This window comes from Macrosteles quadrilineatus, unplaced genomic scaffold (assembly GCF_028750875.1).
Source record: "Macrosteles quadrilineatus isolate MER2022 unplaced genomic scaffold, UCM_ALF_1.0 Scaffold_2__2_contigs__length_208266976, whole genome shotgun sequence".
NCBI classification, from domain to species: Eukaryota; Metazoa; Arthropoda; class Insecta; order Hemiptera; family Cicadellidae; genus Macrosteles; species Macrosteles quadrilineatus.
Genome location: NW_026542595.1, coordinates 50,089,099 through 50,114,172, shown reverse-complemented (window position 1 = coordinate 50,114,172; position 25,074 = coordinate 50,089,099). Strand labels below are relative to the sequence as shown.

At 34.7% G+C, this 25,074-nt stretch overlaps 1 protein-coding gene across 1 annotated transcript in view; it reads right to left on the bottom strand.

Annotated features, from left to right (window-relative positions):
- Positions 1 to 25,074, bottom strand: part of LOC128984182 (ribosomal protein S6 kinase delta-1) — a 71,869-nt gene that overhangs the window by 16,197 nt on the left and 30,598 nt on the right. The window contains exons 12-15 of the mRNA XM_054403477.1: positions 12,539 to 12,849; positions 7,528 to 7,673; positions 6,258 to 6,351; positions 2,136 to 2,293 (exon numbers count right to left, since the gene is read on the bottom strand). Of these exons, the coding sequence (XP_054259452.1) occupies positions 2,136 to 2,293; positions 6,258 to 6,351; positions 7,528 to 7,673; positions 12,539 to 12,849 (709 nt within the window). The remainder of the gene's footprint in view (positions 1 to 2,135; positions 2,294 to 6,257; positions 6,352 to 7,527; positions 7,674 to 12,538; positions 12,850 to 25,074) is intronic.

The window sequence follows — 25,074 nt, the reverse complement described above, 5'->3', positions numbered from 1 at the left end:
GTTACAGGAGGTAAACATGGCCATTGACTGAGACTTTTAATTCCTAGGTCACTATTTGCTTTCGCAGAAATAGAACAATTACTAGTGTCGGATTGTACAGCGCATTCTTTGGTTTTTGCCAGCTGCTGACTATTCTTCTCCTTAAGACCATCTACATCAGTTCTCGTAGCATCACTTGCAGTCTGTTCCCGTAGTCTATTAGTAGGTGGAAATATACTATCGTGTTTAAGAATGTTTAGCAAAGCAAGTTTTGCATTCACCAACACATTTAGGCCGCACTCAAATGAGTTTTTTTGTTGGTTGCAAGACACTTCTTGGACATGCTGCTCACTAATACCTAGACGATGGGCTATTCTTGCAGCAGCAGCTTTGTTATATCCACTTATTGAGTCCCAGTGATAAGCTTTGGAGGCTCGACTTTCATATAAGAAAAGACTCCAATGTGATCCGGAGTCAGGATATTGCAGTTCCAAATTGTCATTTACACATAGAAAGACAAACCTTTTAGAGCTAAACGACATCAATTCAAGCTGTTTTTGTACATCATCCAAGGATCCTAGTTTTATTTGTAGCGTCACTCCTGGTCCAAGAAGAAGAATATCCTGTCTGTCATTTATATTGCCGTAAAGGGAATCAAAATATGTTTGTAATAAATCATCAGAAAACCACAAGTCATTATTTGTGGATGAATGCTTGCTCTATGCGCTATGTGCTCTATGACTATTGCGTAGTTTACAAAATATGGTTGATTACCTCACTGCATACAATATTTCCGATACTTGGTACGAGTTAATATTACAGTACTTAAATTACTTGCTTCATCTACTTTTGAAAACCCCTTCGGTTAGTATTCGAATCGTGACGAATAATCGCCATATTTTTAGTAAACACAACCAAAATTATTATATTTAAATTTGTAAATTGTAAATCTTAAGCTACCATGCTATTATTATGAATTAGTTAACTGTTGCAGTTTGTTTGTTTACAGATTTATTATGATCAAACTTGGAAAATTAATTATTTTATACTGAGTTATTGATATTTCACAAAAAAAAAAAACACACACTATAATAACCTACCTGTAGCAGCAAACCTAGGTACCTGTTGAATCTAATTTTATTTAAATACAATTAATAAAACATCCAATCAAATGGAAATTTGCTGAGTCTGTAGGTTTGCTGTGGCGGAGTTGTTTTACTCATAAAATAAGCTTAAATTTTTAGATTTTATAGTATCACACTATTTAACTAAATAGGATAAATTATCATAATCCTTGAAAGTAACAGTCAATTTCCACGTGTTTCACCTATTTTTGATATATAGAAAAAACTAAATATACTTAATAACAAATAACTCAAAAACCGTTGGGTTTAGAGAAAGATGGTGAATACAAAAAATTTGCATTTTTAGATGACCTACATTTTGTATATTTAGCTTTTTCCTGTATCTCTAATAATAAAGTCACTATAGCGAAAAATACAGAAATATGCCGCCATTTTCCAATATGGCGTCCGTAGCACAGCTTCGATTTTAGGGGACTTTTAGTATGTTCAAAAGGAAGGTACACCCAACACCTGTACCAAATTCCCCGGTTGTGCTAATTTTGTTTAGGTTTATGGAATTTTTCTCTTATTTTTACTGCACTAAATGCAGAGGAGTGTGACGGCTGGAAGAAAAGTTTTAACACTTTGACTGGGCAAGTGGCAGATCTGCCCCTCACGACACTAGCACCAGATGTGTGAGGCACGCATCTGAGCCCCTACCTGACTTGCATTTCATTGCTTTAATGTGAGCTCAGCATTTACCGTGAGGTTTGTATTACTTGTGCATGTAGAACAGTTCCTGCTATTTCATTGTGTGCTTACCTCGTCCCGATCTGTTGATTATTTTGTGTGTGTAGCATATTTGGAACACAATTACAGTATAAGCATTTTCAGCAGTACTACCGGTAGTGATAGTACATTAATGCAGAGGAGAGTGACAGCTGGGTGGGGATTTGGTAACACACTCACAACCAGGTAGTGAATGTAATAACTTGAGTGAATATAAATTTCTTAGCTCAGACTCAGACAGTATGATTATACAAATTACAACCACAACTTAAATTTTGGATTAGGCTGGGATACTAAACTCACCTGCAGATGATTCCCATCTGATGTAACGCGTGCAGTGCAGTCACTAGTTGAGCAGCCCAGCGTCTAACAGTGTCCTCTGCTATGCCAGGACCTCCAACCTCCAATTGACACCACTGAGGTGCAGCATCAGGCTCCACTGAACTGACTAGAGATGAGCCCTGACAACAGAGGAACATGTAAGTTGTGCCGATTTTTTAATTGAAACACTCAAAATCCCAGCCAAAACGGTGGACAACATTGTCCAATCACGACGAACGCGGAGGGATACATAGATAAAAGTTTGGATAAATGAGAGGAAGAGAAGCGTGCAAAAACCACTTGGAGGTCGGACGTCGAGTCGTGTCGACGGAGTTCTGGTTTTCATCAAAAAACTCATTCGCTGCTCGGTAAATCACATTTGGGATAAATTGCACGTGCGTCGATCAGACAAAAATTGTCAAATTTTACCGATTGTCAAACGTTGAAATTAGCATTAAATTTATTTAAAACAAATACCGGAAATTATAAATTGAGAAATTTTGATCAACCGAATATCGTAACGAACCGTTGTCGGAAAATTTACCGCTTTTGACAAATCCTCCAAGTAGAGTTTTTTATTAAATCGTCCATGGTGTGAATGTTTTGTGTGGTCGACCTGTAAACGTAAGTAAATTTTTCATATTGTCTGTGTTTTAGATGTCATTTAGTATTGCCAATCTGCCATTATTTCATATTTCTTGTACATGTATGTTTTGCATATCCTGTTCTAGTTGGTCCGTAACGGTTTTAATACCACATGTTCTCAAAACTTCAATATCTGTACATCTATAATATTAAAACGAAACAGTGTTTTTTTATTTCACGATTCTGAATCAACCACTTGACGGATTTTCATGATTTTTGTGTTGAAAGAAAGATAATTTTGAGAACTAGGGAATGTCGAAGCCATAATTTTAGTTTAGGGTTTCAGTTTTTTTGAAATTAAGTTTTAATTTTTTTAAAGTCTAGCAGCCGACGCTAGCAATTTAAAGTATTTTCAATGCTGGTTTAACTAACAGCTGGTTTATAACTGTCATTGAAATGTTTATGTTACGAGTTGTTTGTTTACAAAAATATTGTTCGTTGGTGTTTGCCTACATACTATTTCACTTTAAAATGTAGGTAGTTTTCCCCTACCGTGAAGGATCTGCGTTATCAGGAAATGTGTTATTTTGATTAAACATCTCAAACACTTGCGTTTACTCAAGTTTTGTCGTAAATGCAATCTGTGTAAATATTTAGTTTATGCATTGCAAATTTTAACTCATATTTGCAAAATATTTTTTCAGTAGTTTATCGCTTAATTGTTTAAGATATAAGTGGTTTACGTGTTGATACCTACTTATTTTTCTGTATGTTTGAATGTGAGTATGTCAGCATACTAAAATTTTGGTTAGTAATGAAAGCGTCAATCGGTGTAGTAGGTCTCTATAAAACTGTCAAATAAACTGCAGGGTGCAACAGAAACCAAAGTCGACTCATACTATACTAACTATCCCCGTAGTACTGACGATTCATAAACTTGGGCACTGACCAAAGAACCGAAAAACCTTAATGCTGGGTTAGATAATAAAGTGCAGAGAAAATATACAGACCAGTTCAAGAAAGCGGCCCAGAGGTCGAAATAAAAAGAACAGAGAGCTAAGAGAAATGTGTTAACACCCAAATATAGGGATGCTTTCCAAAGAAGTAGATAAAGCTTGGATAGACAGGCTGTGCATAAACTTTAAAAAAGTATATTCCAAGGAGTACCACACGATAGACGGGAAATATCAAGTTATGAAATGCATTCTCAGACTGGGATCTAAATTTTCAAGAGGCAGGTGATAGAAGAGAATCCTCATAAAAGTTTCAGTAGTCCCGTAGGTAAGATAAGGTACGGTAAGTACATAAGTAGTACAGTACGCAATTGGAGGTGGCATGTAGCTACTCTACTCAAAACCAGTGTGTATCGGTCGCCAATACTTCAAATCGACACAAATGTTGTTTTATAGTAAAATTATCGGATTTAAAACGCATATCGCCATATTTCAGGTCTATAATTGAATGGAATAAATAGGTGGTCATGTTACATTTGTTTATAAGGTGATCTTCCCCATTTAAACTGCCAGAATTTGTGTCTATGCGTGTAAATTATAGATGTTCTGAATTATTCCGTTTTAGTTGACAACTCGATTCCCGTACGTAGGACGGGCCACCAGCTCGTTTTTTATTAAGTTCATAATATTGTATAAATTGTTAATTTTGTTGTAGGGATTCTGAGAAGTTTAAAATATCTAGTAAATTGAATTTACAAAACCAATTAAATTGAAATCAATCTATAGCTGTGTTAAAAGATTAATTTGTATTCTTTGTTAAAGGTCAATTTTGTAATATGTCACAGCTGAAATTCATTGTATTACATTAAATATCTTGTATTGATGGTCAATCAAAAAAGAACAAGCTAAATGGTTTATGTTACCTGGCTTCGTCAAGTAATCCTGCTTCAGTAGTTTACTACTATAGTTTCGGACTTAAAAGTCCATCTTCAGGAAGGTACAAAAACGTCAAAACATCTGACATGCAGTCATGACTCATCTTCCGGCGTCGCCACACGTGTCCGATTAATTACACTGGCCTGTTTTTTACAGTATTATATTCGTTTTTTCGTATTTGTGTATGTGTTCTAAGTGTAACGACGAATCTAACCAAATTGGTTAGATGACTTATTGACGTTTTTGTACCTACCTGAAGATGGAATTTTAAGTCCGAAACTATAGTAGTAAACTACTGAAGCAGGATCAATTGACAAAGCCAGGTAACATAAACCATTTAGCTTTAATTTAGTGATCCAGAGGCTACCTCACCATGAAAAAAGAACAGTTCCGGTGCGATTGGTTGATTGTGATTTTAGAGGAGAGATTCAGAGACAAACGTTGCATTGTCCACGGTCGAAGGTTATAAGGGAACATTAAAGATCACAAGGATAGACTCCTATTAGAATCTATTTTTAAATTTACACAAACAGTCAATCAAAGATTTGACTCAGAAGTCGATCAGCCCCATTTGTATTGTACATTGCAGTGGTAATGTAATATAGTCCACTGGCAAACAAGTCCCTGTTGCAATAACATACAACCGGACGGCTGTACAAAAAGTATATTTGGGGAGTCTGGTGATCTCAATAATCATTAGTCTCTCTATTTTCCCAGGACATTACACGTTAGTGGGGTCCGATTGATAAAACAAAATAGGCCTTTCACAATCATATCCTCCGGTTGGAAATATATAGAGTATCTCTCTGACCACGAATTTTAGTCACATCATTCATTGCCTGTCTGACCTGTAATATTATAATACAAAGTAGTACAATATACATTTTTTTCAAATATTATCTTTTATTCTCCTGCAGTTTCATCTAAGTATATATTTTTTTCAAGAATGACACATTTTAAAGAGTAACGGCTTAACCGATAACATTATAACATATTCATTTTGATTTATCTTTGCATTTTTTTTCTATTTAAACATCATCAAAGGTTATACAAATATCTCATTAAAATCTGTCAATGTTAAAGAATTTACTATCAATCTAACATTCAGCAAATAGATAATTTTTCTTTCTAAAATTTAGAGTGTCATATCACTGGTATACTTTAAGAAGATTGGCATATAAGAAGTGTTAGTAATAAGATCAACAAGGTGATTGGAGGAGGACAGTTGACAGATCTTTTACGGTCCATATACGGATCTATGGGGTAATTTAATTACACTGGCCTACACTCCTAACATCAAATCTTCCACTGTGCAGGCTCTGTGTGATTTAAGTCCTCACAGGTTCTACATAAATTAAATTAAATTCATTTAAACCCCACCAGGGGGCAACTTTTTGTAGTAACACGCCTTTATGGAATATTAAATTATATATATACCATAGAGGGGTGAGAGTTGAGTCAATAAAATATAATATCAAGAATAATAACATTTTCTTTACCGATGAATATATATACTATATATCAATATATATATAGTATAGTATTTTTTCCCCTTTACAAAGTATGCGACTGCTTGAGATATAAACTTAAGTCTAAATTGACTGAAATAGTACCTTAGTACAACACTTACCTTGGAACTGAGGTTGTGCACCAGTCGAGGAATGTCCAGAGACTTGTTAGAGTGATTGGATGTCACAGAAAGAAGATCAATGTCCCTGGTCAACCTGAACAACACAGCAAAAGTGAATACAACCCTCTGGGATACACGATTGCATTACACTAGATAATGTGTTAAAATGTAATAGAGGAGCAATTCCAGGAATTGTTGACAACCCATAGAAAGGAAGATTAATCACTGCTGGATGTATGATGAAGCTATACTCTATTTTATATCCGGACGATACTATCATAGCTTACATATTAATACATTAATCTCCAATTATCTGAATCGCCGATTATCCGTATCACTTACAGAAAGAAATATATCCCCGCCGCAGCAAACCTGCAAACTTCATTGTTTTCCACAATCGTGAGAAAATCTTGAATATCTTTGTCGGTCCACTAGACACAATCTTTCTCTCTCGCAGTCTTGGATATCATAATTGTTCTACACGATCACAGCAAAAGCATGAATTATTCAATTGTTAAATCTTCGCATTATGCGATCTACAATTGCAACAGTAAAATCTCGACTCAGCCTATTTTGTGTACAATAACCTAAATCTCAGTAAAAATCCAATAATCTAAATTTTTGGCGGTATGGTTTCAAATTATTTGGATAATTGAAGTTCTACTGAAATGAAATTCAGTCTAGTTATTATCTATCATCAGGAAAAAGATAAGTGTTGGTGAGCTTGCCATCAGGTATGCTCTGATGATGCAACCCAACTCTGCTGATGATACATTATTGTTATATGCAGGTAATCTTATATACTAAAAAACCTTTGCAAAAGTTATGACAGCTAGCCTGACCATACTACTGGACCGAATTAAACGCGGTTGGTACCAAATGAAAGATATTTTTCTGAAGATGTGCAGAATCCCTTTATAAATTAAAAAAGGCACAAAAAATTAATTTTAAATTTAAATAAAATTAACATTGGCCTTATTGGTTGCTATGTTGGTGATGAAATAACAACAAAATATAAAATCAAAACAAATTAAAGAAATTCCAATCACATGTTTTATTTACAGCATGGGTTGAAAATAGAGAAGTTTGCACAATACATACTTTTGATCAAGTTTTCAACCTCGCGGCGAGCTCTCGCCTAAACTATTTATCTTTTTAGGCAGATGGATAAGTGCGGTGAGTTTGTCATCAGGTGTGATGATGTGGATCCACTGAGATGATAACACTATTGTAACTTATATGTAGGCCTAAGCAATAAAATCAAACCTACCTATCATCGGGGAGGGGGATAGTTGCAGTGAGTCTGTCATCAGGTGTGCTCTGATGATGTAGCTCCACTCTGCTGATGATACTCTCACTCTCAAGCAATGTTGCATCCACTGATTGTAACAGTCTTTGAGCGTGTTGAACTAGATCCTGATAATGATAAACATTTTATTGGAATAATAATGCTCTTGCTTGAAAATATTAAGATCAAGCTTTTTAAGACAAACTGAACTAGGCATTTAAAAAAAAAATAAAATAAAAATAAACAAAAGATGTTAAACCCTTAGACTGGGACGGTGGCGTCGTCCTGTAATCCAGCTACTTGGAGGTCACGAATTGTGGATATTTATAAGCATGCACTGTGGATGTGATACTCCCTGGTGTGGATTTAGGTCCGCACTAGTGAGTACTACGACTATCCGCAGTGCTTTCCTTATAATTAGACCTATTCCTTAATAATTACAAGGCAAAAATGTGGTTCGAATTCTACTATAAACTGTAGGTCCCTTAGTTGCCATTGGCTGTATGGGCTATTAATTAACAGCTGTGTCTAAGGAACATGTCGGCCTTAGTTACTAACAATACTAAAAGATCACGCCACTCATCTCCATTCATACTTGGCTTAAATTACCTACATTCATATGGTCGCCATTTCAGAATAAAGTATTACAATATGAGAGTAAAAAATGGTGTAAATACCTGCTTCTTGTAATCCAAAATGTTGCTGCTATGACGCAACTAGTTTCAACTTCTCACGAAGTCATCTTCGGGCGTCCAGCAAAAGTTACCGACTTCATGAACAATAATAATATTGAAACTTTGAGTAAAGATCCCACACTCCATAACACTAAAGAAATTAAAAAAGCTATCACCAATAGTAAACATATAATCACACCCAATGAAAAAATAGCATTGAAAGTCCCGAATCCATGTGCCCCCATATTCCGTGGTCTACCAAAAATCCACAAACCCAATATCCCTATCAGGCCTCTAGTTAACTTTAAACCAAGCCCAGCCTACAAACTTGCTAAGAAACTGGATAGTATAATTCAAAACCACGTAATTTTGGAAAATAACCACAGTTTAAAAAATAGTTTGGAATTGATTGAAAAGATTAAGTCACACAAAATCAATGGTAACCAGAGATTAGCATCGTTCGATATAGTTAATTTGTACACAAATGTACCTATACAGGAAACTTTGGTAATATTAATATTGCAACAGAACCTAACACGAAATTCCAGCTTACCTCCCGAGTCCATTGGTGAACTATTGTCACTGACACAGTTAGTATTAAAACAAAACTATTTTCAATTTCAGAATGGTTTCTATATCCAAAAAGAAGGATTAGCCATGGGCTCCCCACTCTCCAGCATCTTGGCAGAAATATTCTTAAACCATTTTGAGAACGAATATCTATTTTCAGCTAAAAACCGCTACAAAGATAAAATAGTGTTTTACTATAGATATGTGGATGATACAATTAATTGTTCTATTCAACGGCAATAGCAGACAACTTTCATTGTTGAACAACTATCTGTGCAATGTCCATAAAAATATGAAATTCACTTTTGAAGAGGAGACTAATAGTAGCCTGAACTTTCTAGATATAACCATAACAAAACAGGGCCCAGCATTCACTTTCAAAACATACCGCAAACGCGCAAACCTACCATCACAGACCAAACCATCCACGTAGATTCTCATCACCCCCATTCACAAAAAATAGCTGCATACAATAGCTTTGTAAACAGATTAATTTCAGTGCCAATGAACCCATCTGACTACAATGAAGAAATAAATATTCTTAAACACATTGCCGTCGCTAATGGTTATCAGAGCATTCTAATTGATAAACTGATTCTTAAACATAAACAAAAAACCTCCAAAATTAAAGATAAGAAAACATACATTTCAACAGAATTTGGTGCATCTCTTAGTTCTAAATTTAAAAACATCATGGCCAAAAACAACGTCACTGTGTCCTTCAAAACAGTGGACCCTTAACAAACTTGGATCTTTGTTGAAATAGCAGCCTCAGACGACAACTCCTGTTTTTTTCAAGACTGGCGTCTATAAGATCAGTTGCGACAACTGCCCTAAATATTATATTGGCCAGACAGCTAATAATAGTTCTTTCAAGAAAAGATTTAATGAACATCTACCAAAGAAGACAACATCCGCTCAAACATCAACCTTTGCCGAACACTTAGTTTCTGATAATCACAACTACACAAATATGGACAGCAACATGTCCGTACTGCATATATCTAACGACCATTTTAACAAAAATACACTTGAAGAATTTGAAATATACCGAGCTGTGAAATTTGACAAACATAATATTTTAAATGACAAACTATCCTTCCAATCTAATTATATTTATGACACGGCCATTAAAGTACTTGAGAGAGAGTCGGGGATGACTGGGGACAGCTGAATGATAACAAGAACAAAGGAATGACGTCACAGCGCCGACCGACCACGTTGACAGGCAGTCTAGACGCTACATCTATCCAGTCGCGACAGATCATCCTCACCGGTGTTACCATTTTTAGCTTTTACTCGTTAAATTGTACTTTTTTGTTTCAATGTTCGTGTCTGTGTTCGTGTTCGTAACCGTGACCATGTTCGTGTATGAACGTATAATGTGTGTATTGAAGACCTTCTGATGAAGTGATTTGACATCCCCTGGACGCCCGAAGATGACTTTGTGAGAAGTTGAAACTAGTTGCGTCATAGCAGCAACATTTTGGATTACAAGAAGCAGGTATTTACACCAATTTTTATATTCAACGTAATCCGGAGGCTAACATCAACAATGAAAATATGAGAGTGCCCCTGAACTTATGTTTTCAACCTGGCGTTCAGGGGCGTTCCCATTGGTGAAATCAAGAATTGGCCTAATTTAGTTTTTTAAAACAGTAACAACAATAGAAGTAGTTTGAAAAAATAGCTCGGTTTTTTATACTCTTGAAAAATAATTTCATCGATATTTAGAAGGTGGTTTGATTTTGAGCCTAGTTTTTTTAAATTTGATCAACAAAATCGTCTGCTAAGTTTATTAGATCGAAAATCACGATCAGGGCAGTCTAAAATAAAGTCTCTGTGACACAAAAGATATTCACATTTCTTCCGTTATTGGAGAAGATGTTTACAGTTTTGACTATGGCACATGGGGGATTATCCGATTTTGTCATGAACATAGATGTCTCTATGATTGTAAAAGATTGTATGATTGTAAAATTCTTTGTTTGAACTTCATTGTTGGTGATGGTGAGTTAATGTTGTTCAAAGGTTTATTGCAGACATTTTCCATCACGATGGTAAAAAACAATACACAACGTTTCGGGATCTGGAATCTGATCCCGTCCTCAGGTGGAAAAAAAAACTTAACTTACACATTATAACTAACAATACACAAACGCCCAACCTAAGTTGGAATACACTACAGAGGGTAGCAGTCAAAAATATGCACTTATATAGCAGTCAAGTCATGATACAACATGCAAATAATAACCAATCACAAAACACTATAGTCTATAAAAGGTGTAGTGTGAACAGCTCACACGATGGAACACTAATAGCACCGTTCGCAATGACTCCACCAATGAGACTGAAAGTGTGTTCACACTACACCTTTTTATAGACTATATAGTGTTTTGTGATTGGTTATTATTTGCGTGTTGTACCATGACTTGACTGCTATGCAGTGCATATTTTTTGACTGCTACCCTCTGTAGTATATTCCAACTTAGGTTGGGTGTTTCTGTATTGTTAGTTGTAATGTGTTAGTTAAGTTTTTTTTTTTCCACCTGAGGACAGGATCAGATTCCAGATCCCGAAACGTTGTGTATTGTTTTTTACCATCATGATGGAAAATGTCCGCAATGAACTTTTGAACAACAGATGTTTATTATTTTGCCATGAATGTAGGAGACGTTCACAATTCTTTCGCGATTAAGGAAGATGTCTCTGATTTCGCTGCGGGGACGCTCACAATTTCGTCGTGACCGAGGACGGTTTAATTTATTTAAAATTTTGTTTTGTGTTCATGCTATGGCAGTAGTCTTTAAAACCAATTATAGTATTCCAATTCATATTTTTTTAAATCCATGCTTTTCTAAGCAACCTGATTTTTTCTGCCCTAAATTTAGCCTGAACACTTAAAGTAACATTTTAAACATGACCCGAAGTAAACAGGTCAGACCCACTGCTGACCTCCATAATATAATTATTATGAATTATAGGTAATAATTTTCATGGATTATTATAATTATTATGAATATAGAATGGAACCTGTATAAAGGAATGATTTATTACTAGGTCTCCTAGCCTATTATCTGATCAGATAGTCGAAAACAAAGCGTCAAGCTCATCGAGTTGAAGCAATCAAACATATATTTCTAAGCCCCCTAAGCTCCAGCCACCAAAGGATGAGTAGAGAGGGGCCTCTCTGGTGTGAGCCGCCGGGGGCCTCATACATTCTAAATATGGCCCTGCATTCACCCAAAATATCCAAATCTATCTTCCATGGTTACTGTACCTAGATTTTTTCCAGAAATTTTTCAAGAAAACACTAGGATTATTACTCCTCATGAACTGGCCATTTCAGCCAGTAGTAATATAATTTAATCAAGTATTTTTTTCAAATATCTCTACAATGGTTACTACATTAGAGATGTCATTTATACTTTTCACAATTCTTCTATGAACCAGCTCTTTCTACATCGTTGATTTATGTTCTATGTTTATGTTCTAAATATTTATGTTCTAACCCTGAGGCTACAATATCTATGTCTAATTGAAAACCCATAGGATTACCTAAATTCTATTAAGCTCAAGCAAATATAAACTTGGGTTTATAACAAATTATACAGTTTTGGTTCTGTCCAGACATCACAGTTTACTCAATTTCAACATTTTAAGTTATTTGTTTTACAGTATTTTGTAAATATGTTTGGATAAATTATTTCATAGCAAATTACTTACACATGCAATATTAAACAACTCACCTTTGTCTCAATATCTACACTCTCTTCTATATTGAGTTTAAAGTCAGAGTTGACCAGAGTGAGCACATCTCTATACAAGTTGTCAGTCGAAGCTGTCAAGGTAGGAAGATTTTCTGAGGCGTTGTTGTTGCAACTCAAAGTGTCCGTGACAATACGGTAGACCGGTGAGTTGGCCGGATCAGGATTGTCATAGCTGTCAGGTTGAGCAGATTCTGCAGAAGGTTGATCTGTTTTCTTGTTGGCTGCGTAATCTCTTATGAGATCCAAGTAACTTGTTCCTGGACTGGACAGTGTCGATCTTACTTCAGAGTCTACAGTAATGGAAACGATTATTTTTGTCATCAATACACATAGAACAAAAAAGTAGCAGTGAAACAATAAAATATGCAACTAGTTTCTAAGTAAAAACTTGTATTTTAAAAACTTTTTAAGATAAGTAATCCAAACAAATAAAGTGTTTCACCTAATAATGGTGGTGTTTCCAGGGTCTATTAACTGTAATGGGAAGAACCAAACATTTCATACTGGTACCCCTGCATCCACTAACTCAAAAAGTGCTGTGTTTATTTTTGTAACTAATTTGTGACCTTATTCTTTGAAACACACTTAAACCACAGCCTCCTTTAACTACAGGCCGCGGTCAGCGAGAATTGGCAACGTCGCACTGAGCATTAACTCCCAGCCGTTTCACTATTACGGTAGTACGGAACTAGTGGTCGCGGTTTAAATATACTGCATTTTTACACCCTTACAATTGAATAAAATTTGGTACATAGCTAGGGAATAAACCCTTCATGCCACTGTTTGGTTTTGAAAATAAAAATTTTATTTGGTAGTATATGTATATATTTTTTTAATTAAAAAGTTAGAAAAATCTTGGAAAAGTGAAGTGAAAAAGTTAGTCGCCTACTAAAATTTTTGTTTGTTGGTCAGAGAAGTTTTGTCTGTGAGAAAGTTGTAGATAATTAAATATACTTTACTATTTGCATTTAACTTTTCCTTCTATCATGCATAGTTTTGTTAAAATTTTGGGTTGAACAGAGCGACCAAATCTCAGTTTTCAGGCGTGGCGCGGCAAGTAGCGCTGCCCGCAGGCTGTAGTGTAGTATCGCATAGCTAATAATTAATTAATGTCGGCCAACAGAATTATTTCAAGCAGGTTAATATGCCTTTTGGTTATCCACAAGAATATTACTTTTGTATCAAACTACGACACGACTTCATGTCTTCATAATTAAATACCGTAGCCTAAAACAAAAATGCCTTTTCCTTTTGTTTTAATAATTTTGCTGTAGTTTATTATGAATTTTAAGTATGTGTTTTATTTACACGTTATTTTGTTGTATTATGAGAAGTAAAAATATTACTTCATTCATTCTGTTACTGCGCATCCATTAATAACTAATCCATTGGTAATATTCTTGCAACAGACAATCGGAAGGCGGGGCTAGCGAAAACTTTTCATTTCAAATCAAATCAAACCTTAAGCACCTTCTACGCACGGGGATTTTATCGTAGTCAGTTAAAACCATCTTATATTAAGCACAGCAGTTGGTTTGCATAATTTCAGATATGCTGACAAAACTATTATATATAAACCTTCGCAAATACAGTATCTGACAGTTTCAAACCAAAACTAATGCTTCGCAATTAAATGTCACCCAGATCTTGTTGGTCCATATGTTAAATCCAAAAAAAAGCTTTATAGATCTATGAGGCATAGCCCTGAGGTAGGCATATAATTAAAAGTTACTTTTCACAATGGTTAAAAGTATTTAAGGTACTACCTCAACCTCACAATTTAACACTTTATTCGGGTTGACATTTTCATTATCAAGGTGCTCTTGTCCTTCCCGTGAAACACTGAGAAATAAGGACATTAATGCATTACCAACAGACATACACACAAAAATACAGAACTTAATTAGGGAATTTGCTATGCTTTAAGCATAACAAAGTACAAAATTAGTATTTGAAATCTTTGTTAAGGACGCGTTGCAGAAAGTCAACAGTCCCGGAAGGTCAAATAATTTATACCTGTGCCGCTAGGTCAAAAACTACAATGTTTGCAGTGTCTGTAGATCAAAAATCCCAGAAAGTCAAATAGTACAGTCTGGGCTAAAAGTTTAGTCTATGTTAAAGCAATTGACTTATTGGGAATTTGACTTAATGCAACAGCAGTTTTAATATAACGAAATAAGATCAAATATAAGTTCAGTTTCGCTGAGTCAACAGTGCCGGAAGGTCAAAAGTATAATCTGTTAAAAACAACGATAGTCCTCTCGACGCATGTCTTCAATAATTTCGTGTTTTGGTGTTCTTAAAGTTGTGCTAAAATTTTGAAATTTGGCACAGAGCTTCTTGGTTAGTCCTACTCGATGACTATTTTGTTGGAACTTTAAACTATTTACCGATCTAATTAATAAAAAATGATTTGTATGGTGAAATAGTTTTAAATCGTGATTTCTAACATGAAAAAGTTAGCATGCGAGATTTTTTGTTTGTTTTTGGGTTAGAGAGGTTTTGTCTGTGGCAAAATTGTAGCCAAAAGTGTGATGCGTAAAATATATTTTTTTGAATTTTTTACAATCAGTGGTTCAGTAGATAACTTGGGTTGAAGAGGACGGCAAATTTAGCATTTCGCAACGCATGGAAAGAACTACATCGTACGATGCGACTGCTGAGTGGACTTTTAATTTATCTAATTTATTTTATCTAAGGACAAGAAAAAGGTGAATATACAGATCACCAGTACATTCATATTATTTATAAAACATCTTTCTTTATTGCCAGCTAACATTTTTCACTTATAAGAATACATCATAAACAGGGTGTTAAAATAAGCGGGGAGATACTTTACCTAGTAATTCCTTGGGTCAAAATAAACAGAAAATCAAGGATAACATTTTTTCCAAAATCATTTCGTTAACCAGATATCCGCCATTTTGTATTTTTTACATACAAATATTTATCTTTGCACTTTTCCAACCGATGTTTATCAAACTTGGTATGTATGTTAAGGTAGGAGAGACCCATGTTATAAACAAAGATTCATCTCGATTCACCCTAAAATTTCAAAATTTAACACTTAACTACAATAGAATATACTCTACTACACCACAATATTTACGTATCACCATAAATCTTTAACAAAATAAAACGTTAACATTTTTAAAATCCAAAGTAAATCAATATAATATTTCTTTTTTGAAAAATATATTTAAAAAACAGGCGATGGTAAAATAACGACAGGCGAGTTTCGATCTGGGTGTTTCAGGTTTGATTTAACATTAATTAACATTAATGTTTAATCCTCCTAGGTTTGAACTGATTGAGAGGAATACATGAAACCGAAGGGGGGAGGTAGCAACAAGTGCACTAGTATTTACTAGTGTCCAATTACAATTTGATGGATTTAACCAAAACCTTTTCTATTTCACTTATTTTCAGCTGTTAAATTTCAAACGATACGTTTTAGCGACATCATTAACGTTATTATCATCATCCTCGTTTGAGTTTGGGTTTGCAGCAATGTATTTTTATGAATAAAACCTTTAATTTGATACCAAACTTGACCTCTGCTGCTATTAATTGACTGTATGCACTATTAATTAACAGCTGTGTCTAAGGATTATGTCGGCCTTAGTCACAAACAGGACAACAAGATCGCTCCACTCATCCCACACTCATCTCCATCCATACTTGGCTTAAAATGCATACATTTTGTATGGTCGCCATTTCAAAGCAACATGGCTACATTATCAATGACAAACGTGGAAAACCTTATACGAGTGTGAGTAAGTCCGAAAACAACTCTAAAAAACAATAAGCAATAAATTGCAAGAACCGTTGCTTATATCATTGGGTATACACGTATGTACTGACGTGTATACTCAATGCTTATATCGAACGAATGTGCATCGTGAGAATTTCCATTAGTTGTTCCATTTAGTTGTGTGTCCATTAGTATAATAGTTTAGTTGACTCTTTTAAAGTCAGCGGAAATTGTGACTGTTATTACCCTTGAAATAATGTTTGTGTAGTACTTTGCAATCCTACCAATGCTTATAGAATCATACGATTACAATTTTCTGGCTAGAATATGTCGCATAGAGTGGTGACTACTGTATCTTTTTGGTTTGCTTGTAAAACAGGATCAACAGAGATTTTCCATCGACTTAAACAATACGATACTCTCAAATTGTTCATTGCTATAACAAACTATCACACAGTTTGATGAATATTTGTGTGTAAACCACACACAGTACACCTGTAGTCTATTTATTTTTCCAAGACTTTATAGAAAATCACGCATTACGTGATCAGTGAAGAAAGGTGTCAACCTTGTTTTATAGGTAAAGAAGAACACTGCTTCATGTCAGAGCATTCAGTTATCATCAGCAATTAATTGTAATTCCCGAATCAGTAACTGAATCAATAGTCAATTATGATAGGGTTTGTTGATTATTTATAATGCACTTTACATGCTCCATTTGATAGTTTATAATAATTTACTCGGAATCTATAAGACACCTTTGGCTTGTAATAAATACAATTATTTTCAACTAGCTTGTAACCGCGCTTCGCAACGGAGAGGACACTAAAGCGAAAAATTTGATCTTGAACTCTGTTGTATGAAATAGTTACACGTTCCTCGTTGTTTTCTGGAACATAACTCAATTGAAACTCTTAGTTTGAAAAAATATCTTTCTTTAAGGCTAGGCTAGTTAGAAAGATGTTTTTTCTATAAGTTTATAAGGCTAGGAATGATATGAGGCGCTGATGGAAATAATATACCCTTATGATTCAATTTTCAAATGATAAGCTTACTTATTTATTTCGTTGATAAACGTACATTTAAAATAACTAAGGGGAAAAATCGTATATAACTTAAAGCACTGTAGTAAAGAAAACCCCGTTTTTAATGATTTCATATACAATTGATATGTTTTACCGTAGCAACTGAGCTTTTTTCCAAGTTAAATCTTTACCTGCAGATCAGTGTGTATATATCACGATAACAAGAAAAGACAAACTAATGGAAAACTTGTATTACCTTTTGTTAGAAAGCCAACCACTATTACTCTTAATCAGGCACAAATTTCATCAATTTAAGTATAACTCAACAACATAATACAAATTAGTTATTATTTTAACTCGTTCCATAGTTCGAAACGTGTATGTATTTGTAATTAAATCATCGTTTAAAACATTGACAATGAAAAATAGTTATGTTATAGATATTGAATTGATTTTAGAAACAAAAGTGAATTGAGTGCAGCTTAGTTTTGTGATATGTATTCTCCTTAGTCAAATTAAAGCAGGGTTGTAAGAACACATCTATAGTTCGGCCGCTTAGAAAACGACCTGCGCGCTAATGCTAAACTAATGCTGGAGGAGGTCGCTTTCAGCGGCCGAACTATACTAAGGAGGTTTCAGTAAATGTAAAAAAGTGAATGTGAATTAGATGATAGAAGAAAGTATAAGTAATAGCTACCTCTGGACTGAATGAAAGTAGGTGTAGTTGAAATTTAGTTTGTAAATTTAATTAATACAACAATTGTAAACGTTGAGTCAGTTAATTTTTATAAACTGTACAGTACATATACGGCATCTCTTGGTTTTTAAAACCTATTAAAATCCTGATTCAAACATTTGTTTATCAGTTCAAATTCGTAAACAAAAAGGTACCATATAAAAATTATTCCAAAAATGTATACATTGTAATGTATAAAATCCTTCTGTTTCCATGAAAATAAGTATAATTTCATAAATATTTTAATCAGACTATTCTCATAATCATAAAGCTTTAGAATCTTGGCAGCAGAACCTGTACCTCTTAACCTCTGCTATTTGAACTGTCAAATTATAATATTTACAGCTGACTTCAATTCATATTTTTGACTATTTACATTCTTCCAAAATGTAAACATTGAAACTTTGGAAGCCCATGGGGCGTTGCCTAAGGGGAATATGATAAAAGGAATAGGCCTATATTTTAACCTGGTATATAAGCTACCTTAATATAAAATTTTGTTTCAATCGGTTCAGTGGTTTTTGCGTTATAAAGTAGCAGACAGACAGACAAACACACACCATCTCATTTTTATATATTAGTATAGATATAGATGTAGATATACGACGAAATTCTAATGTAGCAACATTTATAATTGGCTAAATTTGATTAATTGGTCTGAAGCAAGCATTTAAAACAATGGAGTTAGTTCTATCGATATCGATTTGGGGTCCTTTAACAATTGTAAATGTATAAATTGTGTGTGAAAATAATTATACGTTTGCAGTCATACTAATAGTTTAAAAAAACATCCAATTATAGTTGACTAGTGTTGGTAATTAGATTTGATTAAATTAGATCAGCAAAGTGCCGAAAATTACCGATTTTGGGTAAACCCAGCTTAGGTTAGGGCTGAGGAGCTCAGCTAAAGGTTATTTTAAGGCCTGGTTCCACAGGATGCGGAATCTCCGCCGTGCGGGGCGATTTTTTCCGCTGCGGAATTAAAACGACACTGGTTTAATGGAGTTCCCATGTGTGCGGTTCCACTGACTTACGATTCCGCATCCCGAAATTTCCGTTCCGCATGGCGGAGAAATCATACTGGTCTGAGAGCAGTAGCAGTGCGGATTCCGCCAGCGGAGAAGAGCCATCAAATTTTGTGACCGTGCAGTTTCAATATGTCTTGTGATGTAAAAAGAGTTATAGATGAACGTTTTTCTTCGCCTGAAGAGGAAGAACTTGTCGAGTTGGTGTCTCAACATGATGTGGAAATTGCATGTCAGTGGGTTTCTGAGAAATTAGCGAAGACGTATGCACACAATCACACCAGAATACATTCAATGATAAAAGTAATGGTTTGTTTAGGTCACGTTTATCTATACACAACAGTTGAGCCAATTATAAAGTAATACCTATAATCGAAACGAAACACCTACTTTCAACAAACTAACTGCTTAAATAAATTATTATAATACATTTAACATAAACTGTCGAAAATGGTAGACCTGACGAACAATTCCTGAGATGTTTGGGTATCAAGTGTTGAACGGGATCTGCCCGTGGTTGAAACCCCTTAAGTTTCGTTAAATAAATAGCAAAAATATTAAATATTGGTACATACCTTAGTGGTACCGCTAGTTTCATCTCGGCATTCAATGGTTGTTTGTCTCGATTAGTAGCGTTGGTGGGTAAGTCATCTTTGATGAGATCAACCAAAAAGAAAAATTGGTCTTTTGACACACGGAAGTACCTAATTTCGTTGTCAACTAAATGATTACGAACCAGAATGTTATACGCCCCTTAACTGTCCCGATTCTTAAATATGTCACTTCGGTCACTGCGACTTGACACTAACAAAGATAAAAGATTGACAATATCATCAATGTCATCATATAGCATCAAAGCCAAAATGGCTTTCCTCTTTCTATCCATACTCCGTCGCTAGTTTGCACAGAACTGAATCTCCGCAACGTTATTTTCGCAGTCTGTAGAACCACCCTTATGATTTTTCGCTGCGTAATTTTCCGTTGCGAAAAATTACGCACCGCATGGCGGAGATTCCGCATCCTGTGGAACCATAGCTTTAGGGAGTCCTTGGAGGCTAGTGGCCATTTTGGATAATTTCAAACAGCTGCTGAAGAGCGATTTATCGTCCAAAAATATTTTTTCAAACACCAAAGTGATTATAATTTAACATCGAGTATAGTGTGAGATTAGAAATGTTCTTTGTAGTTTTTTATTGTTCTCCAGTGGAGTCAATGAAAGCTAACAGCCATCTTGGATTTGTCCCCCATAAGAGCGATGTTAATTACGTTAATTTCAGACAGCAGCTGGAGATTTATTTACAGTCCAAAAATATTTTTTCAAACATCAGAGTGATTGTAATTTAAATATCTAGTATATTGTTAAATTATAAATTGTCTTTGTAGTTCTTACATTGTTTTATGAGTTACAACGTCTAGGCTCCAAGGACTCTTTTACACTCTTTTATTGACACTTACCAGTCAAATGTGGCGATATTAATGATTTATAACGCTTTTAACGATTTTCAAACGTGTTTTTCGTGGTTAAATATGTGTTTGCTGAAAAAGTGCAAGAGGAAAAGAAGTTTGAAATGACTCGAATAATAAAAAATAGGCTTCCATTAAAAGAAAAAAAGATTTTTCGAGCGCTTATAATCGCCGATTTCTAAAGCTTTTCTCGATTTCCAAACGTGATTTTCAGGGTGAAATAGTCGTTTCCCCCTAAAGTGCCAAAGGAAAATAGCATAATTTTGGTAGATAAGGTAAAAAATGCGATAAAACATAAGTAGTGCAAGTTCAGTATTGCCTCCTGGATTTCACCAATCACGTATTCAGACCCTAATTCCAAAATTTAGTTAACCTTGCGCTGGATTTTGAGATAAATATTGCAAACCCACAACGGACCTTTCCAGTTCTTCCTTATCTTTACCGCATATCTCTCTTATCTCCAAGACTACAGACTGCGCAATGAAGGAGGGTCTCGTGCCTATGCCTAATCTGATGAAGAATGAGCAAGAGCAATCGTACATTTGTTTTTTTAATTGTGGTGTAAAACTTTTTAATTTATGTTTAGATGTTATTTAATTTCTTGTTATGTGAGTTTGAATTTAGTATGGTAGCCATTTCAGAAGAAAGTATTAAAGTAATTTGAGATGTTAAGATTATGAAGAAATGTCATTTCTTTAACAGAAATACTAAGATAACTTCTCAAAATGACTTCTAAATTGTTATTTATTTTGCTAATGCAAACAAGCATCTGTTTAGTAAATATAATTAAATTATTTCGTTTATTACGATTGTGTTAGTGTATATTACTATCGATATATCGAACTATTGACAAGAATGCCACATTTAGCTACCCCATTCAGTTTTTCATATTTAAAAATCATATCTTACAAACAGAACTTTCCAAATTAAACATAAACATTATTTAACTGACCTTTACCCTATAGAATCAGGAATCCCCAAAGGAAGCGTACTTGAACCATACTTGTATATTCCCTATACATCGGACCTACCAGAAATTGTAAACACTATGGTTGCCACATTTGCGGATGATATGACCATTTTATCTGTCCACGACAAACCGGTTCAAACTACAGCAAATTTACAGTTAAACTTGGATGAAATTTCACATTGGTTTAAAACATGGAGGTTCAAAATTAGTAAAAATAAATCAGAAAACATTACTTTTACCCTAAATCTGGCTACATGTCCTCCAGTATCCATGAACAATATTCACCACCCTAAAGTAACAGAAATAAAATACTTGGGCATGCACTTAGATGCAAAGCTTAATTGGAAGGCACATATCTGGACTAAAAGACAATATCTAAATTTTAAAATAACTAAGCTTAATTGTCTTCTTGGATCTAAATCAAAACTTAGTACACAAAATAATGTTACTTTGCAGAAAAGTTATAAAAACAATTTTGACTTATGGGATCCAACTTTGGGGATCATCAAGTACCTCAAACATTGAAATTTTTCAACGATACCAATCAAAATTGCTACGTAAAATTGTCAACGCACCTTGGTTTGTTACTAACAGAACACTTCATAATACTCTTAGAATTTGAAAAGTCAAAGAAGAAATTACAAAATCTAGTGAAAAAAGATTATCAAATTGGAAAATCATTCAAAATCGTCTTATACAAAACAACTTTTGCAAAACTTATGACAGCTAGCCTGACCATACTACTGGAACGAATTACACGCGGTTGGTACCAAATGAAAGATATTTTCCTGTAGATGTGATGAATCCCTTTATAAATTAAAATAGGCTCAAAAATAAACACAAGAAACGAATTTAAAATTAAAAAAAATAACTTGGGCCGTATGGGTTGCCATGTAGGTAACGAAATAACAACTAAATGTAAACAGAAAATAAAACCAAATAGAAGAAATTCCATTTACATGTCTTATTTATAGCATAGGGTAAATATAGATAAGTTGGAAAAATACATAATTTTGGTCAAGTTTCCGACCACAAGGCGAGCTCTCATCTTGCACTAAATTTATTGGACAATCACAACACCATTTACGACATTAAACCTCCCATTCAGATTCGGCTGTGTTGCTGTGTTATCAAAATTGTCTTTGTTAGCTAGTGTTGAGAGTGGTAAATCACTATACTTTTAACGTTGTATTATTGTTAATGTATTTGCTTATTTCTCTACTTTTGAAACAGACTGTAAATTAAATAAAGTTGAAACCCGATTAAGCTACAACCCATTTAATAGTATATTTCGTACCTAGGGCCAAAAATAAGGTTTTCAGGCTCGAGATAGTTTTTAAGTTCTCGACTTCGTCTCGATCGAGAGCTGCAAAACCATTTCGGTCCGTGGTACGAACGCTATTTTGCACCACACTATACCCTATTGCCACTATTCACCTCTATAATAATGCACACTGGTTGTTAACACAACTACAACTTTAAGGTTATGTGAAGAAATAATTCGAGGAATCAGCAAAAATAAAAATTAATATTTGCTAGGCAACGGTGACAATAAAATAATTCTATGGATACTGATTGTGTATTTAATATGCATTCATGTTTTAAGTAAGTAAGCGGGCAGCTAATTTTGCGGCCCTAGGGACCAGCGACCACAGAATTAAAATTAAAATTTTAATTCTGTGGTCGCTGCTAGGGACCTGCTCGGTCCCCGAATAACGATGACAGCTGGCATGGCCAGCAAAACGTAACTTTCAGCCACCAATTAACGTATGTAAAACCACTAAGGCCCGATTTCACCAAACTTTTAAACCGCCGTTAAGCCTTGCTCTAACTGCAGTTAGCTCTTAACTGACGAAATCGGATTTCACCACTCGCCGTTAGCGCTAGTTTAGACTAAACCGTCGTTAGATAATTAACTGCCCAATTTTGACCGGTTAACTTCTTTAATCTTTCGTTAAGTGAATATCAGCTGGCTTTAAGTTTAAAGTTTATATGGAAAGGCGAAATGGTAGAAGAGAATACGATACGAATTAGCTTTTGAAAGTAAGTGATGGCAATGAAGTGGCCTATGTTGTTCGCCTAGGTGGATAAGAGAAAGGGTTAATGATTTTAATAACAAAGATGAAATTGATTTTATTATTAGATATGAACTATCAAAACGTTTAGCATTTTTCTTTAGGAAATGAATACAAACCACTGTAGTGGTTTGTGTTTAGGCTATCCCACATAGTGCATTGCTTTAGGTTATCCCACAAGGCTTTTAGTTAAGGCGTATATCTGTGATCAGCGACCGCATTGAACTGATTGGCGATGAAGAGCCGTACTCTGTACTCTTTTATCTCGGCTAAAAAGAGTGTCCCGGCTCTTCTACCAACATTATCAAATTTATTATTTCATTGTTCGAAAAAATAGGCTCCCTTTCCTTCTCCCGGCTTTGGGTAACCCTAACCCAACGTTCAAACAATTGTTTTGCGTTCGGTCAGACGTAAGTAAACCAAAACCTAAACCTAAATTGTCATTATTCTGCTAGTATTTTATAGAAAATAATTATTTCGGTGTTATCTACATTGTGTCTCGTTCTTGTAATTCTTTTGACTCCAGTTTTTTCACTACTTCAAATGTACCAAACTGGTTAGTGAACAAAACAGAATATTGAACATCCTTGTAAAAAGTTGGATTGATGAGTCTTGACTCGACCACAAAACTCAACCAATTTGTTCCTCGAATATGTTTATTGCTTTGCCTCTATTTGCTTATGTTAATTGTTTTGGTATTTATTCTTGCTTTCTGTTATTTTGCTCAGAATCTGTTGTATTTCTGTAAGCTTTCTGTCTCCAGTTTTGTTTTCACTACCTCATAAACACTGATTTATTTTCTAGGTTATGTTTACTTGCTCCCGTAACAGCCCGGTATTATGACAGTTCACTGCCACCGCCACCTAGATTTTACTCTAAACTCTCGTTTATAAAACCAGCGTTAGTTTTGACGCGTTTTCGTTGGTGAAACCAGATTTCCTTAACTGTGGTTTAAATCGTCGGTTAGTTTTAACCGAAGTTTAATTAAACCATCGTTAGAGAGAATTTGGGGAAATCGGGCCTCAAACATCATAGTGTGGTGAAAAAAATTATACATACTTTCGATACATGCGATTGCATACAATCGAAGCTCACAACTGAGTTTAAATCAGCTGACTTTCACTTCCTAGGGAGAAAATAGTGAAAAGACCTACTTAAGCTCACTAAATACGGCTGTTTTTGCTGCAGTATGACTCAGCGTTTGCAGTATGCTTCAGTGTTTTAATAAATATTTGATAGTTAATTTGTCGATAGTGTAATGCAGGTTAATCTTATATAATTCATTACAATGATCAACCACCAAACCACATACTTCAGATTCAGTTAAGCCTAAAATTATTCAAAGATCCCGTGGGTGATAACATAGGTACCAAAAAGATATTTTTTTAGATTTTAAGATGAAAAATTAACTGATGAAGAAGCGGATGAAGCAACAGTCTGATCTAGAGATAAGTTCACAAGAACAG